Source organism: Lineus longissimus, chromosome 11, assembly GCF_910592395.1.
Source record: "Lineus longissimus chromosome 11, tnLinLong1.2, whole genome shotgun sequence".
NCBI lineage: Eukaryota > Metazoa > Nemertea > Pilidiophora > Heteronemertea > Lineidae > Lineus > Lineus longissimus.
In genome coordinates, this window is record NC_088318.1 from 4797236 (window position 1) to 4817801 (window position 20566).

At 42.7% G+C, this 20566-nt stretch overlaps 4 protein-coding genes across 5 annotated transcripts in view; 1 reads left to right on the forward strand and 3 right to left on the reverse strand.

Annotated features, from left to right (window-relative positions):
• LOC135495390 (GDP-mannose 4,6 dehydratase-like) overlaps positions 1–6510 on the reverse strand; it is a 42464-nt gene extending 35954 nt beyond the window's left edge. For both annotated transcript variants that reach the window (XM_064783946.1, XM_064783945.1), the window contains exons 1-3: positions 6433–6510; positions 5632–5676; positions 4392–4479 (exon numbers count right to left, since the gene is read on the reverse strand). In XM_064783946.1, the coding sequence (XP_064640016.1) occupies positions 4392–4479; positions 5632–5676; positions 6433–6504 (205 nt within the window). In that variant the 5' untranslated portion in view covers positions 6505–6510. The remainder of the gene's footprint in view (positions 1–4391; positions 4480–5631; positions 5677–6432) is intronic.
• Positions 6511–6806: 296 nt separating this feature from the next.
• LOC135496043 (uncharacterized) lies at positions 6807–10708 on the forward strand. Its single transcript, XM_064785152.1, has 5 exons — positions 6807–7125; positions 7960–8157; positions 8589–8753; positions 9081–9250; positions 9662–10708. The coding sequence occupies exons 1-5, from the start codon at positions 6951–6953 to the stop codon at positions 10151–10153; spliced, it is 1200 nt and encodes a 399-aa protein (XP_064641222.1). The 5' UTR covers positions 6807–6950; the 3' UTR covers positions 10154–10708.
• Positions 10709–10791: 83 nt separating this feature from the next.
• LOC135496044 (uncharacterized) lies at positions 10792–15626 on the reverse strand. The gene is made up of 4 exons (XM_064785153.1): positions 15424–15626; positions 13375–13717; positions 12996–13188; positions 10792–11315 (listed from the first exon to the last, which is right to left on the reverse strand). The coding sequence occupies exons 1-3, from the start codon at positions 15453–15455 to the stop codon at positions 13006–13008; spliced, it is 558 nt and encodes a 185-aa protein (XP_064641223.1). The 5' UTR covers positions 15456–15626; the 3' UTR covers positions 10792–11315; positions 12996–13005.
• A 1289-nt stretch (positions 15627–16915) lies between these two features.
• LOC135496061 (complement component C6-like) lies at positions 16916–20566 on the reverse strand. Its single transcript, XM_064785171.1, has 4 exons — positions 20509–20566; positions 18819–18989; positions 17615–17734; positions 16916–17061 (listed from the first exon to the last, which is right to left on the reverse strand). The coding sequence occupies exons 1-4, from the start codon at positions 20564–20566 to the stop codon at positions 16916–16918; spliced, it is 495 nt and encodes a 164-aa protein (XP_064641241.1).

Genomic DNA, 20566 nt, shown 5'->3' on the forward strand with positions numbered 1-20566 from the left:
CAAACGTAAATGGCGAGATTTGTTGACCGTCCCAAAATGGCCGACGGCGAATTCTCCGGTCGCTAGCGCAGTCCATAAACAAGCATCAATTTTACCAACTTTGGGTGCAAGCTTGGTCATAAAAGTTACAGAACTGTTAGAAATACATCTAAACAACACATATATACAGTTAAAAGTGCATAAAAATCCCGTTTCAACCTCCGGGCGCTACCTTTTTTTCTCCGCCACACGCCGGGCCCTACCGGTCGTTATTTAGTGCGACCGCCACCAGAGTGTTTATCACGATCTTTCGCCGTTTTAATTGCGCGTTTTAGGTAGATTAATCAATTATTACATGCATGCATTATATATCACCGAAATGATAATTGCGTAGGCTATTTGAAACTAAGTTCAGATGTCATTTTCGATCTTTGAATTGAATTTAGGCGAGTGATTTTTGACACCCGGTCGACATATCAGGACTTGCAAAATTCACGCGAGATCGCTTGCATCATCGGCACGTTTGAAAACCGAATTTCACAAATTCCACAAATATTTATCACATACCATATGTATCACCACAAAGGTAACTCTCTAGACTATTTGAAACCAAGTTCAGATACTTATTTTCACAAAAATTCGAAGCTATGCAAGCGATTTTTCAGTGGTAGAGATCGACGGAAACAAATTTCTCGCTCTAAAATGACATGAGACGAGCACCAACTTCCGCTGATTTGTGCACAAAATTTCCGGAATATTATAAAAAACTATTGATAAATCTGAATTATATAGACTCTTTTCAGTACCTAAACAAATTTCAGGTACATGGTCATGTTGATTAAAAGAGTATCAACCGATTGAACATGAGAAAGTTCACTCACCTTCATTGAAGCAGCGACTACCGCCATTTTTAAATGGTGGCATCTCTTCTATCGATCGGCCAATCAGCGGCACTGCTTGCAAAAAAGTTAAACCACCGCCAAATTTGAAATCGCCAAAATTCAGGCAATGTGCCTGCAGCGCCAACTGGCGGTGAAAACTATATTAATTCCATTAAAAGTAAAAAATGAAAAAATATTAAAAAATATTCAGCCACATTTGAAAACAATATTTGCTCTGTGGACCGAGGTAAAAAGGGAAAGAAATCTAAATGCGAAATGACCTCATTCTCTTAATACAGGTCGGATCGCGCCGATTTTTCGTTTTTTGAGTTCACCTTGGGCAACTCCTAATTTAGCACCGTCAACGAAGTGGCTAGGCCTTCCCGGTCAGAAATGTCCAATTTTGTCCACAGATGGGTCCCTAGATGGATGGATTGCAGGACGGACACCATTTGAACAGCTATACTACTAGCTCCGCTGACTTTGTCAGCTGAGCTAAAAATATTCTGCAGCGAAAATCTCTTGCTTTTTACCACACCCAGACGAATGGCTATTAAGCAGACATCATCTACTTCATCCGTAACAAAAGGTAGAAACAAAATGGCTGCCATGATGATGTGATTTAAAATCATTTCAAAACATGTTCTTGGTAATTTTCCATATAACACGTTTATTTCTGTTCTGATAGTTTACACATCCCTTTAGATTGCTTTTTTAAAATCTTAATCATTTCGATCATTTGAGACATCCAGTAGAATAGTCAATTGTCCAAGGAAGATCATTCCTGTGATTGACATATAAAGTTGGAAAAAAGACTATTATTTTCCGTAGACAGCCTTTGTTACTCGAGATAAAAACTGGTATATATCGACCAGTTTCATGTGGAGCACGACTATACACAACTTTTTTTATGACGTGAAACAGGTTTATGCACACACGTAAGTCTTTGCTTTCTGTTGTTATTTTCTGCATTCGCAAAGTGTGTGCGTGTACCTCTCGGTGGTCAAAGGTAAATGAACTCTTGAAATTTTGGTATAACTTTTCAAGACTAAGAGTTCATTTACCTTTCATATATATATCAAAGGTAAGGCCGAAGTTACATAGACCTCATTCGTTCATTTCCCAGGACTCATTTTCCCCTTTTGCTTTCTTTCCCCTGTGAATGCACGGCCTTGTGGCGTGCATTCACCGAGGAATGAAAGAAAAACCCGGAAAGTGACTCGTGGTAAATGAACGAATGAGGTCTATGTAACTTCGGCCTCAATGAACTCTTGAAATTTCCACATAATATCTCCTAAAATATACACTACCCTCAAAAAGTTTGGGAACACCTACGCCACATGTACAGTACATTTTTCATTCCCTATACAAGTTATATGGTTCAGTTGAGTATTTTGCTATCAAATAAAACAATTAAAGTTTTTTGTTGAAGATTTTACCTTTCTTTTCCCTGTGGTTTAGAATAATTGACAGTCATATTTGTTGAATTATTACCACGAAATGTCAAGCAGGTCGAGGCCCCAAAAATTTCGCGAAGTTCGCATGCCAAAATGCGCGAGAATACGACTGGGACACCATACCAACCATATATCACCGCAATCGTTGGGATCCATGCCATGCGATGACATTGTAGCCAGTTTTATTAGTGGATCGGTGATGCCTCAACACAGAGAGATTCCCTACCAAACCTATACTCGGATTGGTCGAGTACGGGCAGATCAGCAGAAAATCTATACTCGACATGCTAATTGTACGGGGTAGACTCATTCGTTGCGCAAGTTTCCTTGGTGAATCTTATTGTACAGTACTACAGGTTTTGAACTACTGACGGGGAACACACATATTTGATTTTCCCATCTGTGATTGTTCTGTAATGGTGAATGTTAGGATTTATGAAAGTTTATCGAATCATAAGTGAACAGAAGTCCATGCCAGGAAACAGGCGCGATCACGCCCGCGCCCGCAAACGCCCATAAACTACTCCGCACGAGCGCTATCCATAACGCCCGCCGGACACTTGAGGGGCGCGTGCCGCCCGTCATAAAAAAACACCGGCGCAATAACGCCTGCCGATTCCCAGCACGATCGTGATTCATTTCCCGGTATCCAGAGTTCCATTTCGCGGAAATCTAGAGTCTCACTCAACGCGGTAATTATGCCGTTTAGCGCTGGGTACACGCCAGGCTGTACACTTCGCTATAGTTGGCGGTTGCTGCAGTGCGCGGTAATGGCATATCGAATCAGGATGAAACTAAGCATTACAAAGTGGATTGTAGGCATTTTGAGAATGTTTCTTCGCCGGGAGTTGGCTGCAAAAAGTGCACAGCAGATAAAACTAGTTTTTTGTCTAAATTCCTTGTTCATAATGTAATAAATTGCCATGCCCGACAGGCAGCATGACTTAGTCCTGCGACTTGCCCAGAAATTTTTTTACTCTGGAATTATTTACAGGCGTCTTATGCGGCCGCAGGCGTGATCGCGCCCGTTTCATGGCAGTAGTTTGCGGGCGCAGGCGTGATCCCGGGCGCGGGCGTGATCGCGCCCGTTTACTGGCATGGCCCGCCCGCTGGACAGCTGGCGGGAGTGAAAAAAATAGTGCCCGTGGAAAAGGTTGCGGGAGTGACTGATGGTGCCCGTGGATTTTTCTCATGGCAGGCACTGAACAGCATCTACAGGACTCAAGTGATTTCTACGCTAGTCTTCCCCTGCCTCTATAATATTACTGATAGCCTCCAAGACAGGCCTTATACTCACAACATTCAGAATCTGTGCAACAAAATCATTGGTTTAATAAGTACAATATAGAAGAGAGGAAAAGCCAAAGTGACTTTTTCTAATGCAATGGGTGAAAAAAATTTAAATCAGCCATCATTTCACAAATCTGTCATCATCTGTCGGGTTCACTTGGTGTAGAAATAGAGCATATCTAGAAGAATACAGAATAGAAGAACTGGAATTTTTCAAAAAGTTTTCCAAACCAGCTGAGTCACATCCTGTAAACAGAAATTTAAAACCCTCCACTGCCTGGGGAGTATCAGTATTTAGTAAATTCAGCGCTTGTGACTAGCATTCTCAATTGACCATCTCTGCCATCTAGGTGTATACCATTTTGCTCCCGGGTGCAGAGAAGTAAGTAAGGGTAAGTGCCTTGCATTAGGGCACAAAGACATGAAAGATGAAACAGTGGCGATCCTACAGAGAGTCGAATCCTCGACTTCCTGATTATGAGCCCTGTCCTCAAACCATGTTACCAATGATATTCTTGTCTCCTCGCATTCAACAACAGCAAACTCAACTTGGCACTTGAGTAGTTCTGACCCTCTAAATTTGAGTGGGTCATCTTGCGTGTTTGGCCCCTCTCCTCGATTGCTTGGGAAGGGAAAGGAGGACATGTCTTAGAGAAATATGGGAATTTAATATTTTGCATTTCTATTTGTAGTCAAGTAATTATGTACATGTATACAAACACACTTCCCCTATCCCCTTCAAATATCCTGCTATTAGGAGGAAGAAAATCTACTATTCACTTACATCCTTCTTTATGCGACTTGGGATCAGCATAAAGATGCTCTATTCGACTCGTATTGAAGGAACTTGATCTTCTTATTATGCCATGGACCTATAATAGAAGAAAACAGGATTAGAAAGGTAGGTAGTCTGTCAAAATCAACAGACGATTGACAAACGCCTTGAAACGGTGTGAACTTACCATATTTTTTCCAAAAATAGATTTAGTCTCTACATGTACCTCCTGGTGGTCTTGTTAAAACCCATGTACATGACGTCCTATGCACATCACCCACATGACATGGGACCATGTACATGACATCCTATGCACGTCACCCACATGACATGGGACCATGTACATGACATCCTATGCACATCACCCACATGACATGGGACCATGTACATGACATCCTATGCACGTCGCCCACAAGACATGGGACCATGTACATCTACATGACATCCTATGCACATCACCCACATGACATGGGACCATGTACATGACATCCTATGCACATCACCCACACGACATGGGACCATGTACATGACGTCCTATGCACGTCACCCACACGACATGGGACCATGTACATGACATCCTATGCACATCACCCACATGACATGGGACCATGTACATGACATCCTATGCACGTCACCCACATGACATGGGACCATGTACATGACATCCTATGCACATCACCCACATGACATGGGACCATGTACATGACATCCTATGCACATCACCCACATGACATGGGACCATGTACATGACATCCTATGCACGTCACCCACAATACATGGGACCATGTACATGACATCCTATGCCAGTCACTCGCAGGGAAAGGGTTAAAGAATGCCTTTAAAGCGTAAGAACTTATTTTGAAATTTTACTTGACCACGTTTACACAGTACATTCATGTTGTCAATGTAGTTTTTAAACAAAAATACTTTAGTCACAGTGACTTTTATCTCAAAAAATATCAACAATGCTATCAGATGTCCAGTCAAATGTATTCTAAATTGGAATGACGACATTACTGCTACTTTATATGCCTGGAGCTTCAGTCAGGATTGTCAGGTGGTAGGTGGTATCAAGAAGACACCCATATCCCCATCTATCTACAACATCAGGGGTGCTAGCTTTTTGGTTGAGGGGAGGGGGGCTAAAGGTTCTCTAGGGGGCCCAAATGACACATATTAAAATTTTACAACCAAAACATTGGTCAAAAGCATTGTTGGTGACTTCTGTACATTACCCATTACTCCTTACCTCATAACCTTTCTCCAAAAGGAATTCTGCCAAATATGAACCATCCTGAAAAAAGGAAGCATTATGCAATCAATCAATCAATGTCGTGACTTAATATTAGCAGTTTGAGTTATGTTAAACCTTACTTATTTTCACTTTTGTTTAATCCGTAACTTACATCCTAACGTTTAACCAGACATCTACATGTAGTGGGTAATAAGAGATAAAACTACAGCGAGTATTATTTAGTGATAAAACTATCTCAACTGTCATTTGCTGAAGTGACTCTGGCAGGGTGTTTGTCAATGATTTTCAGTAATATTTTGTTTAATAGAAGCCAAAAAAATGCAATAGTAATAATATGTTCAGGATTCCGCGAAAAACAACGCTACGTGACGTCATCATTCGATCGCTCTGTCTGGTAGCTCTCGATACTTTAGAGTGTAGGCCTAGTCGAAGTCATAGCAAAAATGAACAACGAGGAGGCATCTCACTCTCAGGAAATGTACAGCAAGAGGGCAGCTTTCTCACAATTCCCTGTGTAAATAAATGCCTACATGTACTTTAGTACCATGATACCCTGTACTAGTGTACATTCTGTTCTGTACTGTGTACACTAGTACATCGCATGATATAGTGTAGTGTATTCTTATCCAACTGTACATCACCATGCATGCTGTGTAGTGTGTGAGGAGAGGGAGCGAGAAGTCGCTAAAAGTTCAACCCGCAAGCAAAGGTCTGTCATACATTTGATATTGTAGGAAATAGTACCTATTAGAAAATCTCGTAAATTCTTCATTTTAAAACAGTTTTACTAATTACCTGTCCAGTAATTCCTGTGATTAGGGCGACTTTGCGAGCTGAATTCGCTGACACGTCTCCACGGTCCGCCATGTTGAAACTGTTACTAAATAATGATATACGACCGCTGAAATTCTCACATTAGTTAACGTATTAGATCACGTGCCGATGAACGCCTGCCTCATTGGCTGATAGCGATAGCCGGTGACACTTCTAGGAAACAAAAAATGTAAACAAACTCCACGTGGTTTGTTGACTTGCCTGGGCATGTCAGGGGTTGGCTTTATAATGAGTCACGTGCAATTTGTGAAATCCCCTTCCACGTCATTCATAACAAACCCACGCGAGCATGTTCGGAACATGTCTGTGACAGTCCGGCCAGAAAGACCATGGAAAGCATAGGCTTCATTTAGACGGGCTATTCCCTGGTGGTGATCACAGACAAAGGACAGGTAGGCCTAGGTCTATACCAAAGCCACGGACCAGGACCAAATCTGCCAACCCTCCATGCTGGCCGGTAACCCTGTCACCCAAGAATTATGTCAGAGGGGATGAAAATCTTCCTCGGCAAGTTAAATTTATCAGAGATTTACACAGAACACTTTGAGCAAAATGGATACGATCGGGTACAGGACATATGTCAACTGGAAATGGAAGATCTGGACATCATCAAAATATTTGATGAAGATATCAGAAGAAGAATAGTAGAAGGAGGTAAGAAATTGCTTTTTAGAAAAGAATTCAAGTCGATACGATCACGAAACGTATTCAGTTGGCGCTCTTACAATATTTGCTGGCACCCCAGGCTTGATGAACCGTCACTTTCCGATATTCATTCAAACAGTAAACAGTCATGAGGCCGTGGACCGGTCAATGTCTACATGTGGCTAGCTGTTGGTTTCGGCGATGAAATATATCGAAATAAACTAGGAAATCGGTGAAAAGAAAATGAAAAATCCGGCAATGTAATGGCACTTTGAAAATGAACCGCGAGTCGTTAATGTGCTGGGGTGACAGCAGCAAACTGAAGAGCCAGATGACCCAATTTGACCGTTTCTAGGCACGCGGTGATCGCAATATCAAACGTTGTGGATATAAAACGCCCATGTCCAAACATGTCAAAATTTTTAAAAGTTAAAAAAATACCTTCTTAAGATAAGGATAATGCTGTTGAAAGAGACGTAGGCCTAAAATAATTGATTGACGGTGAATGCAAGATAATGACAATGATCTTTAATGCTCTATTTGTATTACTGTAAAACCGGCTTTGTCCCGTCCACATAGGGCAAGACATTTTTACCGGCCGGAAATTAAACTTTCTGCATATTCCAGAGATATTTTCGATTTCTTTATAGGATGCAAGTAAGCCTACTTCTTTTGGCCGGCATATCCTCGTGACGAACTGGAATACCAGAGTCAGTCGTGTGCTCCTTACTGCTCGGTCATTGTGCCGAGTGTCGACCTGAAGTTCGGGGGGGGGGGCATGCTGCGCTAGCTGTTGTCTTTAGCCTGCAAGAGGTACAACTATTGTCTATTTCATTTTTTAAGCGGCAGACTTCAAAACCACCCAAGAATTTAAGTTACTGAAATGGCTGGAAGACAGTGGGTTGGGTCGTTATGGAATAAATTTCATTCACAATGATTTCCTGGACTTAGAGGTCATTGGGCGCTTGGAGGTGGAGAGAGACCTGTATGATGATTTGGAAATCGTTCTCCCAGGGCACAGAAAGAGACTTCAAACTGCAGGTAAGTCGCAGTCGCTGACAGTAGGGAGCTTTTCAATCATGTACCGTTACCGGTACGGCCACGATTGCTCTGAAGTCATGTAATGACAGTATAGTCGCACGTACACCACCTGAAAATGGACCACCAATCTTGGTTCGCGAACCGAAAATCCACCAAGTGCTTACACCAGCTAGTTATAAAATCCGGCTACAGATGTCGCGCAAACAATAAGCAGAAAGCGCCATTTCGAAAACGCCGCCTGGAGCCGAACCATCTAACTAGCTAATTGCCGATCCATTTGCGCGTACACCGCGACAAAGCCGAGCTTTTAACAAGCCGGGCGAATTTGGACCATCAAGCTTGGTGGGACAAATTCGCCCGGCAAAATGTTTTATATTATGTAATCATGTTTTATATTATGTAATCTTTATCTACCAAATCTCGCCTTTCAGTCACGCAGCTGCGGAAGCGTCGCCGACTTTCGTCGGAGATTGAGGACCCAGCTGCCATGGGTTACTGGCGGAGACCCAAGAAGCTCCAGGACTCAAAAAATCCTTTCCTATGCATTGACGCAACAATCAAATCAACGAAGCCACACGGAAAGTCAATGCAATGCGGTAAGTTATAGTTAACCTTTTCATGGTTGCGTGTATCACTGCAGTTACTTAATCTGTCACAAGACCCATCGTTCCTTGCCTAAATTTGTCAAGGCTTCACTCCATACCTCCACATCATCGTGTCACGCAGCGTTCCACCACAAAAGCATTGTTATTTTGCGCCGCATTGCCAGGAAACGAAGGCCTTGTGCAAGAGATATGTGCCATGAAATGTGAGGTGGAAAAATTAGTATAGGCCTTTGATAAAAGTCTTCATCTCTTCCTACAAAAAATTCCTAGCGAAATTCTTAGTCCCATCTTCAACAATCTCTCCGCCTGTTTTTGCAGAGTTCATGGTAGATTCGGGAAGCGATGTCGCCACCATAACCGAGGCAGACCTGGATCAGCTGGACTTAGAACTGTTGGGAACCATCAAAAGTCGAGGGGTGCACTCAACAAAAGATAAACAACTTTACAGAGCGAAGCTGCTGGTGGGGAAGGAAGAGATCGAAACGGAGGTAAGAAATATGTCAGTTAAAACACCTTAGTTACAATGGTTCATTTTTCCTCCTGATCATGATGTCAAACGACGGGTATAGGCATTTGGGTTGGCATTTCGGCCGGGCCTTTGCGACAACCCCCTCGCTAGTGAGTTTTCGCAAAGCCCCCGACACGCCAACGGGAACGCCTGTCCCATTATTTAAAAATCGTGATCGGGAGCTCCAGTCAAACAATGGTGGGATAGGCGTTCGCATTGGCATTTCAAGCCTGGGCTTTGTGAAAACTCACCAGTGCGAAAAGATCTGTGTCTGCGATTCGTTGTCGGTTTGGGGTGATTTTTCCCGCAAAGGACATGTACATGAAATATCCCTTCGTGACCAGACTCGGTCTTATACGTTTTGTCTCAAGTGTTTATTTTGACATTTCAGGTCATCCCAGAAAGCTACGAATCTATTGGTAACCACGCCCTACGACAGTTTAGACATTACATCAACGGACACACGCACTACTGGCTGAAGGGAGCTGCTGGGAGACGGCCGTCCGCTGATCAAAGTTATCAGCCGAGAACGCCAGAGACAACGGTCACAACTCCTTGGAAGAGTTCTCAAACACCAGGAGGATCTGGTGAAGCTGCACAAGGGACGTCAGGGGAGAAGACACCCTCCCCTGAACGTGTAACCCACCACAAGCCTGCTGTTGCTGCAGTGAAAAAGGCGTTGTTTCGTCCAGCTTCGCCGGGAACATCTGGGGAGATTCCTCAGTCAGAAGCGAGAGCCTCCAAGCGGACCCGCCAACTAGAAGAGATAGTGTCGCCTGAGGACGTTCCTTTACCTGAGAAAATGCCTAAGTTGCTCCCAAAGGAATCGAAAACAGAGAAAGACGAGAGAGGACCGGATAGCACTCAACCGGATATTTCCTGACAGGATTACATAGATGACTCACAATAGGTATCTAAACACCTCAACGAAAGTAAGTTCCCCCCCCCCCCCATATGATTGGTCATACTTTCTAAAGTATCCTCAGCAACGCTATGAAAATTTCAGGATCTTTAGTGTATGGTCTCAGACTTAATTGGTGAAAAGGATAGTGTCATACTTGTTGCTACGCTTGAATGAACCTCTAAAAAAGGGGCTAGTTCTTAAAATAAGAAAGACTTGTCACTTTTAATTAAATTTTTTCCTGGCAAATACAGACAAATTTCGGTTGCATTTCAAGCCAATTGGACCACCTTAAGCAGGCAGTATATGGTGGAGTGACTGACTTGACTTAGCTGGAAGATCTGACAGTCTGTTTTCCGCAGGGGGACTGGAAAGCCATTCCACTGCTATGGCCGTCGCCTAATCCACAGCATGCCAAACAGGTGACGGGAAATCATCATAAGAAATGGAGCATGCACAAAATGCCAAAAAGATGTTTGAGAGTGGCCAATATTTTTCTGAATTTGCCGAGAATAGCCTGATGTTTGTTAGAGATAAACTATTTTGTTATTTTTGAAACTAGCCCTTTTTTCATTTAATTGAGGTTCATTCGGGCGTAACAACAAGTAAATGAAATGAAATGAAATAAAATGAAATGAAATTTATTGCCCAAAACACAATCTTTGCATATAAGGCACGAAACACAAATACAAATGTACATTACTATCAAAATATCAAAACAATAAATTTACAATATAACCACAATCCCACGTTGCTATCGTTACAGCACAGCTAATCAGAGGTCTAAAAGCGCTCTAGTTTTCTGAAGAAAACAGAGACATATGCGTTATGAAGACACAGTGACAGTAAACACACAAATAATGCGGCAACTGCATGTACATGTAATTTCAAACAAACCAAAAAATTGTAATAAGTGCTATGATTATTTACAGGACTAGAAATATTTAGGAACGTATTCAACATTTACATTCCTAATTTTGAAAGCTTTGGTTATAAAATGTCCCAATGATGATTCTGTCCTTTTCACCAATTAAGTCTGTAGTGGAGACATTCTGGAGTTTTCATCACACTGCTGTGGATACGACGAATCGTAGGGAGAGCTGACTTTCGTTGAGGTGTTTGTTTATCAGATATCTAGCAGATCCTGTAAGAGAGGAGCAAAGTATTGTCTATGCTTCACAATGTATTTTACACTCACAACTCAGAGTCAAAGATACTTTTGATAGATCTATTGTAGCCAGATCAAGCTACTATACTGGAGAATTCCCCATATCGACTGATAGACATACATCAGTAGTCAATTGTTTTTGGCACATTCTAAACCTCATAGCCACAGCTGGGGATTATGTCATGCATGACACGATAATATGTATAATCAAAAGATTTTAATCGAAATGCTATCTCCCACAGTTTTTCACCAATTGATGGTGGATAAACCGCTTCTTGAACAGAAGTCTACGGACGTTTCTGTGCAAACAATTCTCTAACGGCACAGGTTGATTGAGGGGTTCACGTTGATACTGCATCGGGAGTAGGCCTACCCAGGAGAAAGAGAGCTAGCTGATTGGAGGGCAATAGCTTGATCGGACTACAGTCGGTCATTTGAGGATCTTTGCCAGAATGGTCACGCACCTCAGACAGTGCTTGATGCAATGTTTGAGGAACATTGAGCCACATAGTCAAGTTGTTGCACATGTACATAAATTACTTTTCTTACAAGCTCAGGTTATTGATATTATGTGAAAGATTTTATACGCAGATTTTGCCGAAATTAAGCGTTTAGCTTCGAGGTTACAATCATGTCTCGCCCTCTACCGAGTATTGACGAGTTGCGAAATAAATTTCGGCCATTTTGAAAAGGTCGTCACTGGCAGCGTAAGTTTACCATGACATAAAAGTCATGTATCACCAAAAACATTAAAAATATCATGAACATTGGTCATTGGAAGACATGGACTCCTCAAGTAAATTGTTTGAATAAGCTGGTATATTTTTACTTTTATGTCATGGTGAACATAAGTTGCCTGTGAAAAGGGGCCTTTTCAAAATGGCCAAATTTATTTTCACAGGTTGTCTGTTACTTTGGCCTAAACAGCTGTGAGGTACTTTGAAGGTCCGATTATGACGTTTCCCGCTTGGGGAAACTACATGTACACTCGGGCCGAGTGTCTGAGTGTGTATCTGGCAAGAAGCAGAAGCGTCAACAAGCTTTACTATTTACCAATAATATAATGCACTTTTATACTGAGATTTTTGTACTTTTCTTGTACTGTGGTTTACCGTTTATCGATAAATGAAGTCAATGCTGTTTTTAAACTGTCAGTGGGTTTTAGAGCGTAGTAAACAGACTGACTCAGTCAATATCTTTGCATCTACCGTAATGTATTTCCAAAACAAGAAACTGTATATTCAAAAATGTTATGCAATTTAATAATGAAATATTTATTTTATCAAAGTTGTCTTCAGTTGTTTTTGTATCAATCAAATGTAACGTGCGATCTTCCTTAGCAGGATGTCCTCGAGAATTGGTGGTTTCTATGAATTTGACCTAATTTATTTGGAATCGACATCATCAGCACTCAGTAGGGTGTTCTTAATAGAGAGGTTTTCCTGTACATTGACCTGCATCTCCTATCCTAGTATATATAAACCTGTTGTCCTTCCCGATTCTTAGTTCAATACCGTAATCCCTTTTTAAGATAATGTTGTTTTGGGTCAACTCGCACGAAAATGCGACATGATGGACCTCAACCTTATATTGGGATCATGCACTGAATTAATCAACCCCGGGTAATTAACCCGGCCCAGCTGACGCTGCACGTACATGTATGTATTCATTGAATGACATGTGATGCTCCTCCCGTGACCGCATAGTATGGCGGTGGCGGCGCTTCACGGTCGAAATCTACCAACGCGTACGTTTGGGTTGGACTTTCGCGCGTGTCGTCAGGACGTCTTGACCGAGCAGTTTGGTCTGTGTTCGGGAGCACCTCATTTTCGACGATACCCAGACGGTCCTAAAAAAGAAAGAATACTCTCAGGATGCGCTGACGTCACATTGCTATCACGAAAAGAGCCAGAAACAAAAAGCAAGCGATGTATATGCCTTTCTGACAGAGGGTAATGTATATTCAGTTGCCGTGTCGGAGGAACAACCATGTCCTCGTGTTACATACAATATGGACAGTGTATCTGGTACTCACATCACATTTCTCCTGTTGAACCATGTCATCATACGCGCTCTCGAAGACAACGTTTCGTCCCGACCGGCCTAGTGCCCTTCCGCCTCTGATGTCTAAGTCACGGTTTGGAATGCCCGTTGTGTCATACTTTTGCCCCCCATAATTGTCGTACTGGTGTCTGTCATAGGTTGGCTGTGTGTTATCTGGACAATAAACGTGGGCGACTTCAGAGGATGTCCTTGCTTGCCGACCGGCAGGAACCCCTCTGGGACCATAGACGTCTTCCAGGCCGGTCTGTCGATGGTAGAGCTTGCAGAAAGTGATGATCCCCGCTATTAGGAGTCCAACCCCGATGCCGATCGTCCTGCAAATACGGGAAGAAAAATCGACGTCATATTGAGCAGGCAGAAACTCCGAGTTAAAGGCAAAGCCACACTATTATTAATGATTTGGCAACCACTTTAGATAAATGAAAACAGTGTAACCAAAGCTGACATTCCGATGTCGTTTCTGTCCTGGGGTCGTGACGGCTCCTGGCTGCGTTTACAGAATGCTGTTTGTATTGTATTATTTGCAACTCTGCAGTAAAATATCGGGCAGGAACGAAATAATTTGAATCTGACCTCGACCAGCTGTAAATAAACGAAACAAAACAACTGAAACACGTGGAGGTCAGGGCGGAAAGGGTGGAAAGGTGTCACATGCGCTGGACGATTTTGAAGAGGTAATCGACACGGTGTGTACAGTCGTCCTGCTGTGCTATTGAGAAACCTTTTTCAGAAATGTTTATGACAATTACTTAACTGCAGGTGGTCCATATTTTATAAGATCAGTAGTCAGGAATTTAGGACACTACATTACAGGTAGTCCTGAATTCTAAGTTGACTGTTGATATTCTTAAGTATGGATCAAGCATATACTTGATATTACGCGTGCCGTAAGTATCATCGGCCAAGTTATGTGATTCCTTTCCTATGTGTCATATAGTATAGGAAGTGACTACTTGGCAAGCCCGGCTTACCAAACAGCGACTTTTTCTTGTCCTGCTGAATGGAGAGCCGAACTCATTAATATTAAAGTAAAGTCTCCAGCTCGCCAAACAGGGTAGATTTTTTACCTGTTTGGCAAGCCCGGCTGGCCGAACAGGGTGGCTTTTTAGTGCTGTTTGGCAAGCGGCTCTCCAAACAGGACAAAAAAAGATGCCTGTTCGGCGAGCGGCTTGCCAAATAGACCCGGTGTAACATCTGTGGTTGTTTCCCATGTGTCAGTGTTTCCAAACAATAGGCAGCTAGAGAGACCATGACTTTTCAATAGGGGGGATACACAGAAAAACTCGTCAATCTATTTTTGAGCGTTCCCAAACAATGAGGGGAAACACTCAAAAACAGAAACACTCAAAAACATTACACCGGCCTATAGTATAGCCCTCATCGAACCAAATCCCAAGCAATGTATACACTCCGGACGCAGTGGACCGGCCTCGTCCCTCAGATAAGACGACGAACTGGACAATTAACTGTTCATCCTCAGTACAGAACAGAATCCGACCGAACATCTTGTGTTCTAACCACATCAACTGATGAAGCGCCGAAATTATTTAAAGTATTCATTTTATACAAAGAAACCTGGGAAGTAATTTACAAATGACAAAAATGTCGTGAAAATACGGTTACTTTGGTTAAGATCAGCCTGGAGCATTTGTTGATACTACATTTAGTTCGGTTTTTTTAAAGAAAGTATACTTCGAAAGGCACTATCACCATGATCACCATAGCAAACTAGAACGCAGGACGATGTCTATGACGACCGATCAGGCAAGATGAAGTTACATGAAGTCGCCAATAGGGGTCTCTCACATCTCACAGTACGTCGAAATGATTCACGCTTGTACGAGGAATACATTTAGTGCTGAATCTGACATGACCCAGGGACCTTACTGTGTAAATTAGTCACCTGAAGATGGCCAAATTAGTCCCTCTGCTCCTGCCTATAGTCCCCCTATGAGTACCTATGATCGCACGTCCATGCAGTTTGTCAAGAAAACTACCATGACAAAAAACTTATACTTACCAATAGATGTAACGTTGTGTCAGCCAATCCATGGTGTAAAAACAGAAACAGCAACGGTAGCAAAGCACAAATGATCGGGACGATGAAACTGTGAGAACTATACACTACTGGATATGCTGGATGTTGCTGACTAGACTGTATGAGATCACCTGGGCACGCGTGATTTTCGCGGAACAGAAGTGTTTTCCCCGAGTATACTTTCAGCGAAAGGCCACCAAAACTTCCTGGTTTGGCAAAATGATTAATCTATTCATGCATAATCTATTCTTAGCGCCAGCTCGAGGTCATCTTGCGTAGTGTTTCTTCGGCCCAGATACATTGTGGTGGAAAACGTCTCGGTCTAGTACAATGAACGCCTGGCTTGCGCCAGACCAATAAGTGAAGAAGGTCTGGCTGCGCGAGACTACTGTGATAAAAATGACCATTGCAGAGACTCTGTGACGTAGGCATATTCTTTTTACAATTAAAAATGCTCTCAAAAGACGACAAGGAATGATTATTTATTAACATTTCCTGAACTATATACATTCTAATTATCACTTTACATAAATAGGTTGGCGTTAGGTCGAGTGCTTTTCTTTCCTCGTGACAATATACAGCGAAATAGTTACAACCCCATGATCTCGCTATAAGTCCATAATGAGATCACGGTGACCCGTTATAAATGTTTCGCCAGCTTCACTATTTTGCCGCTACGCGGCGCGTTGGGACCTTGCGTCAAGTTATATACAGTACATGTAATTGTTATCAAAATGTTCATTTTTAGAGGGACAACTTGGGCGTGGGAGTTACCTAGCCAGGAGGAGGATGACTCTGCTTGCCACCAGGCTCCGCCACTTGTAGAATCACACCAATACTGATTTATATTATAATAATACTTAGTTTTCGCCAATCTCCCGAAACGTGAACGTTTTTCCCATTGTTCGACGTCGCGATCGCGGGTCGTGAGGAAATTTTTTGATATGGCCCATGAAACTCAACCACAGCTATGGATACACCCAGTTCTAGTGAATTGTTTATTGCAGTTCAATAGATAGTCCTGTTTGGAGAAGACACGATCCTGCTGATCGGAAAGCCATTTCGATTCTGTCGCGTGAAAAACCAAGATATTTTATGCCCAAGTTGTCCCTTTAGAGGGAGAGTATATATAGGCAGGATGGCAGGTGGTCAGTTTACTGTCCACTATTATCATTAAAGTGCCGACCGATAGGTGTCTCTTCTGCATGTGTAACGATCAGCATATAGCAATTGGCTCTCTTTTTTGGAACAGAATATGAACCTTGGTTGGTGATCCGCGACTCCCGTCGTATTCTCCTGCCAAGCAACCGTCGTAAGCTTAATGGTCCAAATGACTCCTGCCTCTCGTCGCTTGGTATCTCCACAAGTGAAATAACGAGGAAACCGCGGCAATAAGACATTGTTTAACATTTCAACTACACAACACTTGTTCTGTTTTCAAACCCGCGAGACCTCGCCTAGGCCACCGCGAGAATCATTTCACATAGTGGTAATCCGATGGTCGGGAGTTGCGCCCCACGAAGAACCACACGACAAGCGCAATTACAACAGATCCGCCAAGCGTCGAGAAAATGATAATGAGAATTTGTTGCGAAGTAAGTCCCTTGGCCTTCCCGAGCACTGAAAGAGGAATTGTGATCTCATTAGCACTGCAGGAAGATTAGAGGATTATACCCCCTTGCCAAAGCGACTCAACGCGGTCCGTGTGGAGATCGGCAGTCGTAAAATAGCTTGGTCCCCACACCAACAACTCGCCATCTGACTTGAAGGCAAGATCGCAGATTCTAAAGCATACGTTTAGGTAGGACAGCCATAATCTCTTTGGTTTTTAAAAAAATGTGTCGAATGCAGATTCTTAGTGGATTATGCCTAAAAAAACACTGTATTCAAAGTTTGAGGGATTTTAGGTTTGAAAATAATGCCTCACTGTCCGTAGGCCGGTTACCAAACATCGCTCTGGTGGCAATCAGCTCAAACAGAGCCAGGAAATGACGTAACATTTCTGCCCTCCCTCGTTGTTTGGTATGGGTGTGCTCTGGTGGCTGTCATTTTAGCTCTACCCTCGCCGTGTTTGGTGAGACGTGAGTGATAATTTTAGGAAAAAGACACGATGCGTTATTATCAGAATGGAAGTAGTTACGGTGCAAATGGTCTATTGACAATAATTACTAACCATAACAGTTATATTCGTCGGAAGAGTCCCCACAGTTATTGTATCCATCGCATCGGTGGTATCTGTTGATGCAGTAGCCATTCTTGCACTGGAAACTGTTTCGCCTTCTTCCGCATCTTTCTGAAAATGGAATTATGTGGAAGTACATGCATGTAACAAACGGGAAAGTTGTTACTTATTCGCCTCATGGTATGGTGCGAGAGTCACGTACCTTAATAGACATAGACTTCCGGGGCTGTCCATTGCGTATGAGGCCAGTACAATGCGTCCGGAGTCACGTGTACCTTAGACAAGGTCGGGGATATTTGCACTACGCATGGATACCTGTCTTGTCATGAGCTCAGGTCAGTGAATTTTAAACGTGACATTTTACGCGCACGTTTGAATTTGGTGCAGCTTCTTTCTTCAGAAGGGCACGCGCATGGAAAAATATGAAAGTTTATATTACGAGCAAACAGTTGGCAAGTGTATGGAGGAGGGGGCGCCCAGTTAAGAAGCCTCATGCACCATCACTTTTATTTTCCGGCGCTTAACCGGTTTAAGCCTATATCGATCCATTGAAAGCTGTTTCGAGGGGGTCGATTTCATCTGAGTCTTTCAAATAAAGACTATGATGTTATCAAGATTAGCCCTGATAATCCTTTGATAAGACAGTCAAAATGAGAAATCATGCCTAGGTGCGAACTGGATTCCTTGTTTTATAGACAATAGACCATGCATTGGGCTTGACCTGCATTCTTTCAAATGCGAGGAGGCATGGGGCAGAGTAAACGCCATGACTGATGGGCACATGTGCGAAGGAGGGCGCCCTTTAGACCACAAGCAAAACAGGACATGTGATGGAAGAGGAGGCTGGGGAATTTGGAAACCGTCGATCACAGAAGGGCATGCGAATAGAGTAGGCGGGAGCCTCCCTCGCACAGAAGAGCATTTGCGCAGAAAGGCGCGTGTATGTCGTCTCCCTCTTTCTCCACGTATACATGTATGTGACTTGATAGGTTTTCCATTTGACGCTGCTATGCCGTCCATGGCAAAAAGCAGCAAGTTCATGCATTTACTTTCAATATGTGTTTCCGCATTTTCTCCAAAGGCCTCAAATGTGACTTATATCACATTTTTGACGTTTTAGATTGGCACGTGTATGGAAAAGGGAGAGCGAGGGAAACTAAGAACTACAAGTACATGATAACGTAATAGTTCTCACTTTTGGTCAAAGGTGTGACTGTTACTGTAAAATCGCGCCCTTTCCTGTTGCCTTTCCCGCCGATAAATCGCAACGTGATTTCCCTGTTTTTGCTGATGTAGTCTTGCACGGGCGCCGTGATGCCGCAAAGAGGTGTCTTGGTCATCTTGGTCGAACTCTTGGTGGAAGGACCTGCAAGAAAACAGATACTGGTTAATCATTTTCTATAATTGCTGCAGTAGGCCTATTTGCAAAAATGACTGTGCAACACAACGGACGAACCTGGCCCATTAAAATAGGCTTCGATCCGCTGCGCCGTATAGTGGGAAGGGCCAGGCCGGTCTATAGGAAAAACAATCCCATTCGTCATCAACGATAAATCAGGCGGGAAACTTTTGTCACGACTCGCCGTAGTCAAGTGTAGACTTATAAAACAAGTTAACCCTTCCAGCCCTGTAAAATTCAGTGTCAATCATAGGCGAGATATGATGTCTATAGATGAGATCATATTTTCAAAAAAAGATAACTAAAAAGCCAATGTAAAATCGAAAATTTATAATTTAGCTAAAAAGAAGGGCACACGTATGGAGAAGGGGGCCATTTAGCTCACTTGTGCATTTCAAAGTTTCTTCAATTACCTCTACTAAAACCGAGGCAACTCTGGCTTAACCGCGTTGCACCTCCGTCAGTCATGAATTGTCATCATCAACGATCGACTGCAGTACACATGCCAGGTCGACTGCCGTGAACAAACCCGAGCGACCGTGACATTTCCGCAAGTGTTGTGAGGTGGTTTTGGACATATCTAGGAAATTCTACAATTACATTCAGTTTTGGTGAGATCTTCGTTGCAGTCTGAAATCATTGTGTACTTGAGATTGTAAAGTTCGGGTTCAAGACAAAAATGATATTGAAAATAATCATGATAATAATACTAATAATTCTATATGCACATGAATGAATAAAAAAGTAGTCCAGTTACCGAAAGTCCAGCATTCTAACCGTTGAACCACAGAGGTTTTTTATGTTAGGGTGGAGATTTTCTTATCGTGTAATAGCCAGGCTATGGCGATATAAATCTTGTGTGAAATAGAGCGACATTTTTATTTCACACAAGCTTCAGATCGCCATTCGTTCAGAATTTTTTGTGTGGTTGCCACCTTGATGGAGGACCAGCCAGCAATAAATGATTGTTGTTTTTAAAGAAACGTTGTCTTGGCTGGTTCCCACTCTTTGTTGTGAGAATCCATGTTTTAATTACATTGAGCCAGCTTATAAAGGTGGGGAATCTGTAAGCACTTCTGCCAAGAAATTTGAAGGGAAAATCATCAATGTCATATTGTTGGGCAGTTATGGATTGACAGGGAGGACCGAGGATGACACTTTTTTGTCCTGTCCTGTAGTAGACTGGCTGGGAGATTTCGGCACACTCTTGACGCTATTAGAAAACATACATCAAAGATAAAGTTTGTGGCACCAATGATGTCAGCAATGGCGGATTTGCGCTAAAGTTCGAGTCGATTCTCTTGGAGTCAAGTCCGCATACTTCGTTTATCGTATTGAAATAGCTCACTGTGATTTAGAGGGAAACTTGGGTGTAGGACTTAGGTGACCAGGAGGAAAATGCATCTATTCGCCTCCATGTGCCTGCTCATGTATCTACAGCTAAAAACGACATCAGCCAACAGGCTAAAACTAAAAGGCGACCTACCGTCAAATACATCCAGTCTGTGGTTACAGTTAACGGGCGAAATGGAAAGGCTCATCAT

Excerpts from the sequence above, each read along its gene's own strand:
- LOC135496044 (XM_064785153.1), bottom strand. The coding sequence starts at position 15,455 with ATGGATTGGCTGACACAACGTTACATCTATTG. Across the intron at positions 13,718-15,423 it reads ACACAACGTTACATCTATTG|GACGATCGGCATCGGGGTTG; the intron begins GTAAGTATAAGT and ends CCGTATTTGCAG. Across the intron at positions 13,189-13,374 it reads TTCAACAGGAGAAATGTGAT|GACCGTCTGGGTATCGTCGA; the intron begins GTGAGTACCAGA and ends TTTCTTTTTTAG.
- LOC135496043 (XM_064785152.1), top strand. The coding sequence starts at position 6,951 with ATGTCAGAGGGGATGAAAATCTTCCTCGGCAAGTTAAATTTATCAGAG. Across the intron at positions 7,126-7,959 it reads AAGAAGAATAGTAGAAGGAG|CGGCAGACTTCAAAACCACC; the intron begins GTAAGAAATTGC and ends TCATTTTTTAAG. Across the intron at positions 9,251-9,661 it reads AGGAAGAGATCGAAACGGAG|GTCATCCCAGAAAGCTACGA; the intron begins GTAAGAAATATG and ends TTGACATTTCAG.
- LOC135496061 (XM_064785171.1), bottom strand. The coding sequence starts at position 20,566 with ATGATGAGCCTTTCCATTTCGCCCGTTAACTGTAACCACAGACTGGAT. Across the intron at positions 18,990-20,508 it reads CAGACTGGATGTATTTGACG|GTCCTTCCACCAAGAGTTCG; the intron begins GTAGGTCGCCTT and ends GTTTTCTTGCAG. Across the intron at positions 17,735-18,818 it reads AGTCACACCTTTGACCAAAA|AAAGATGCGGAAGAAGGCGA; the intron begins GTGAGAACTATT and ends TTCCATTTTCAG.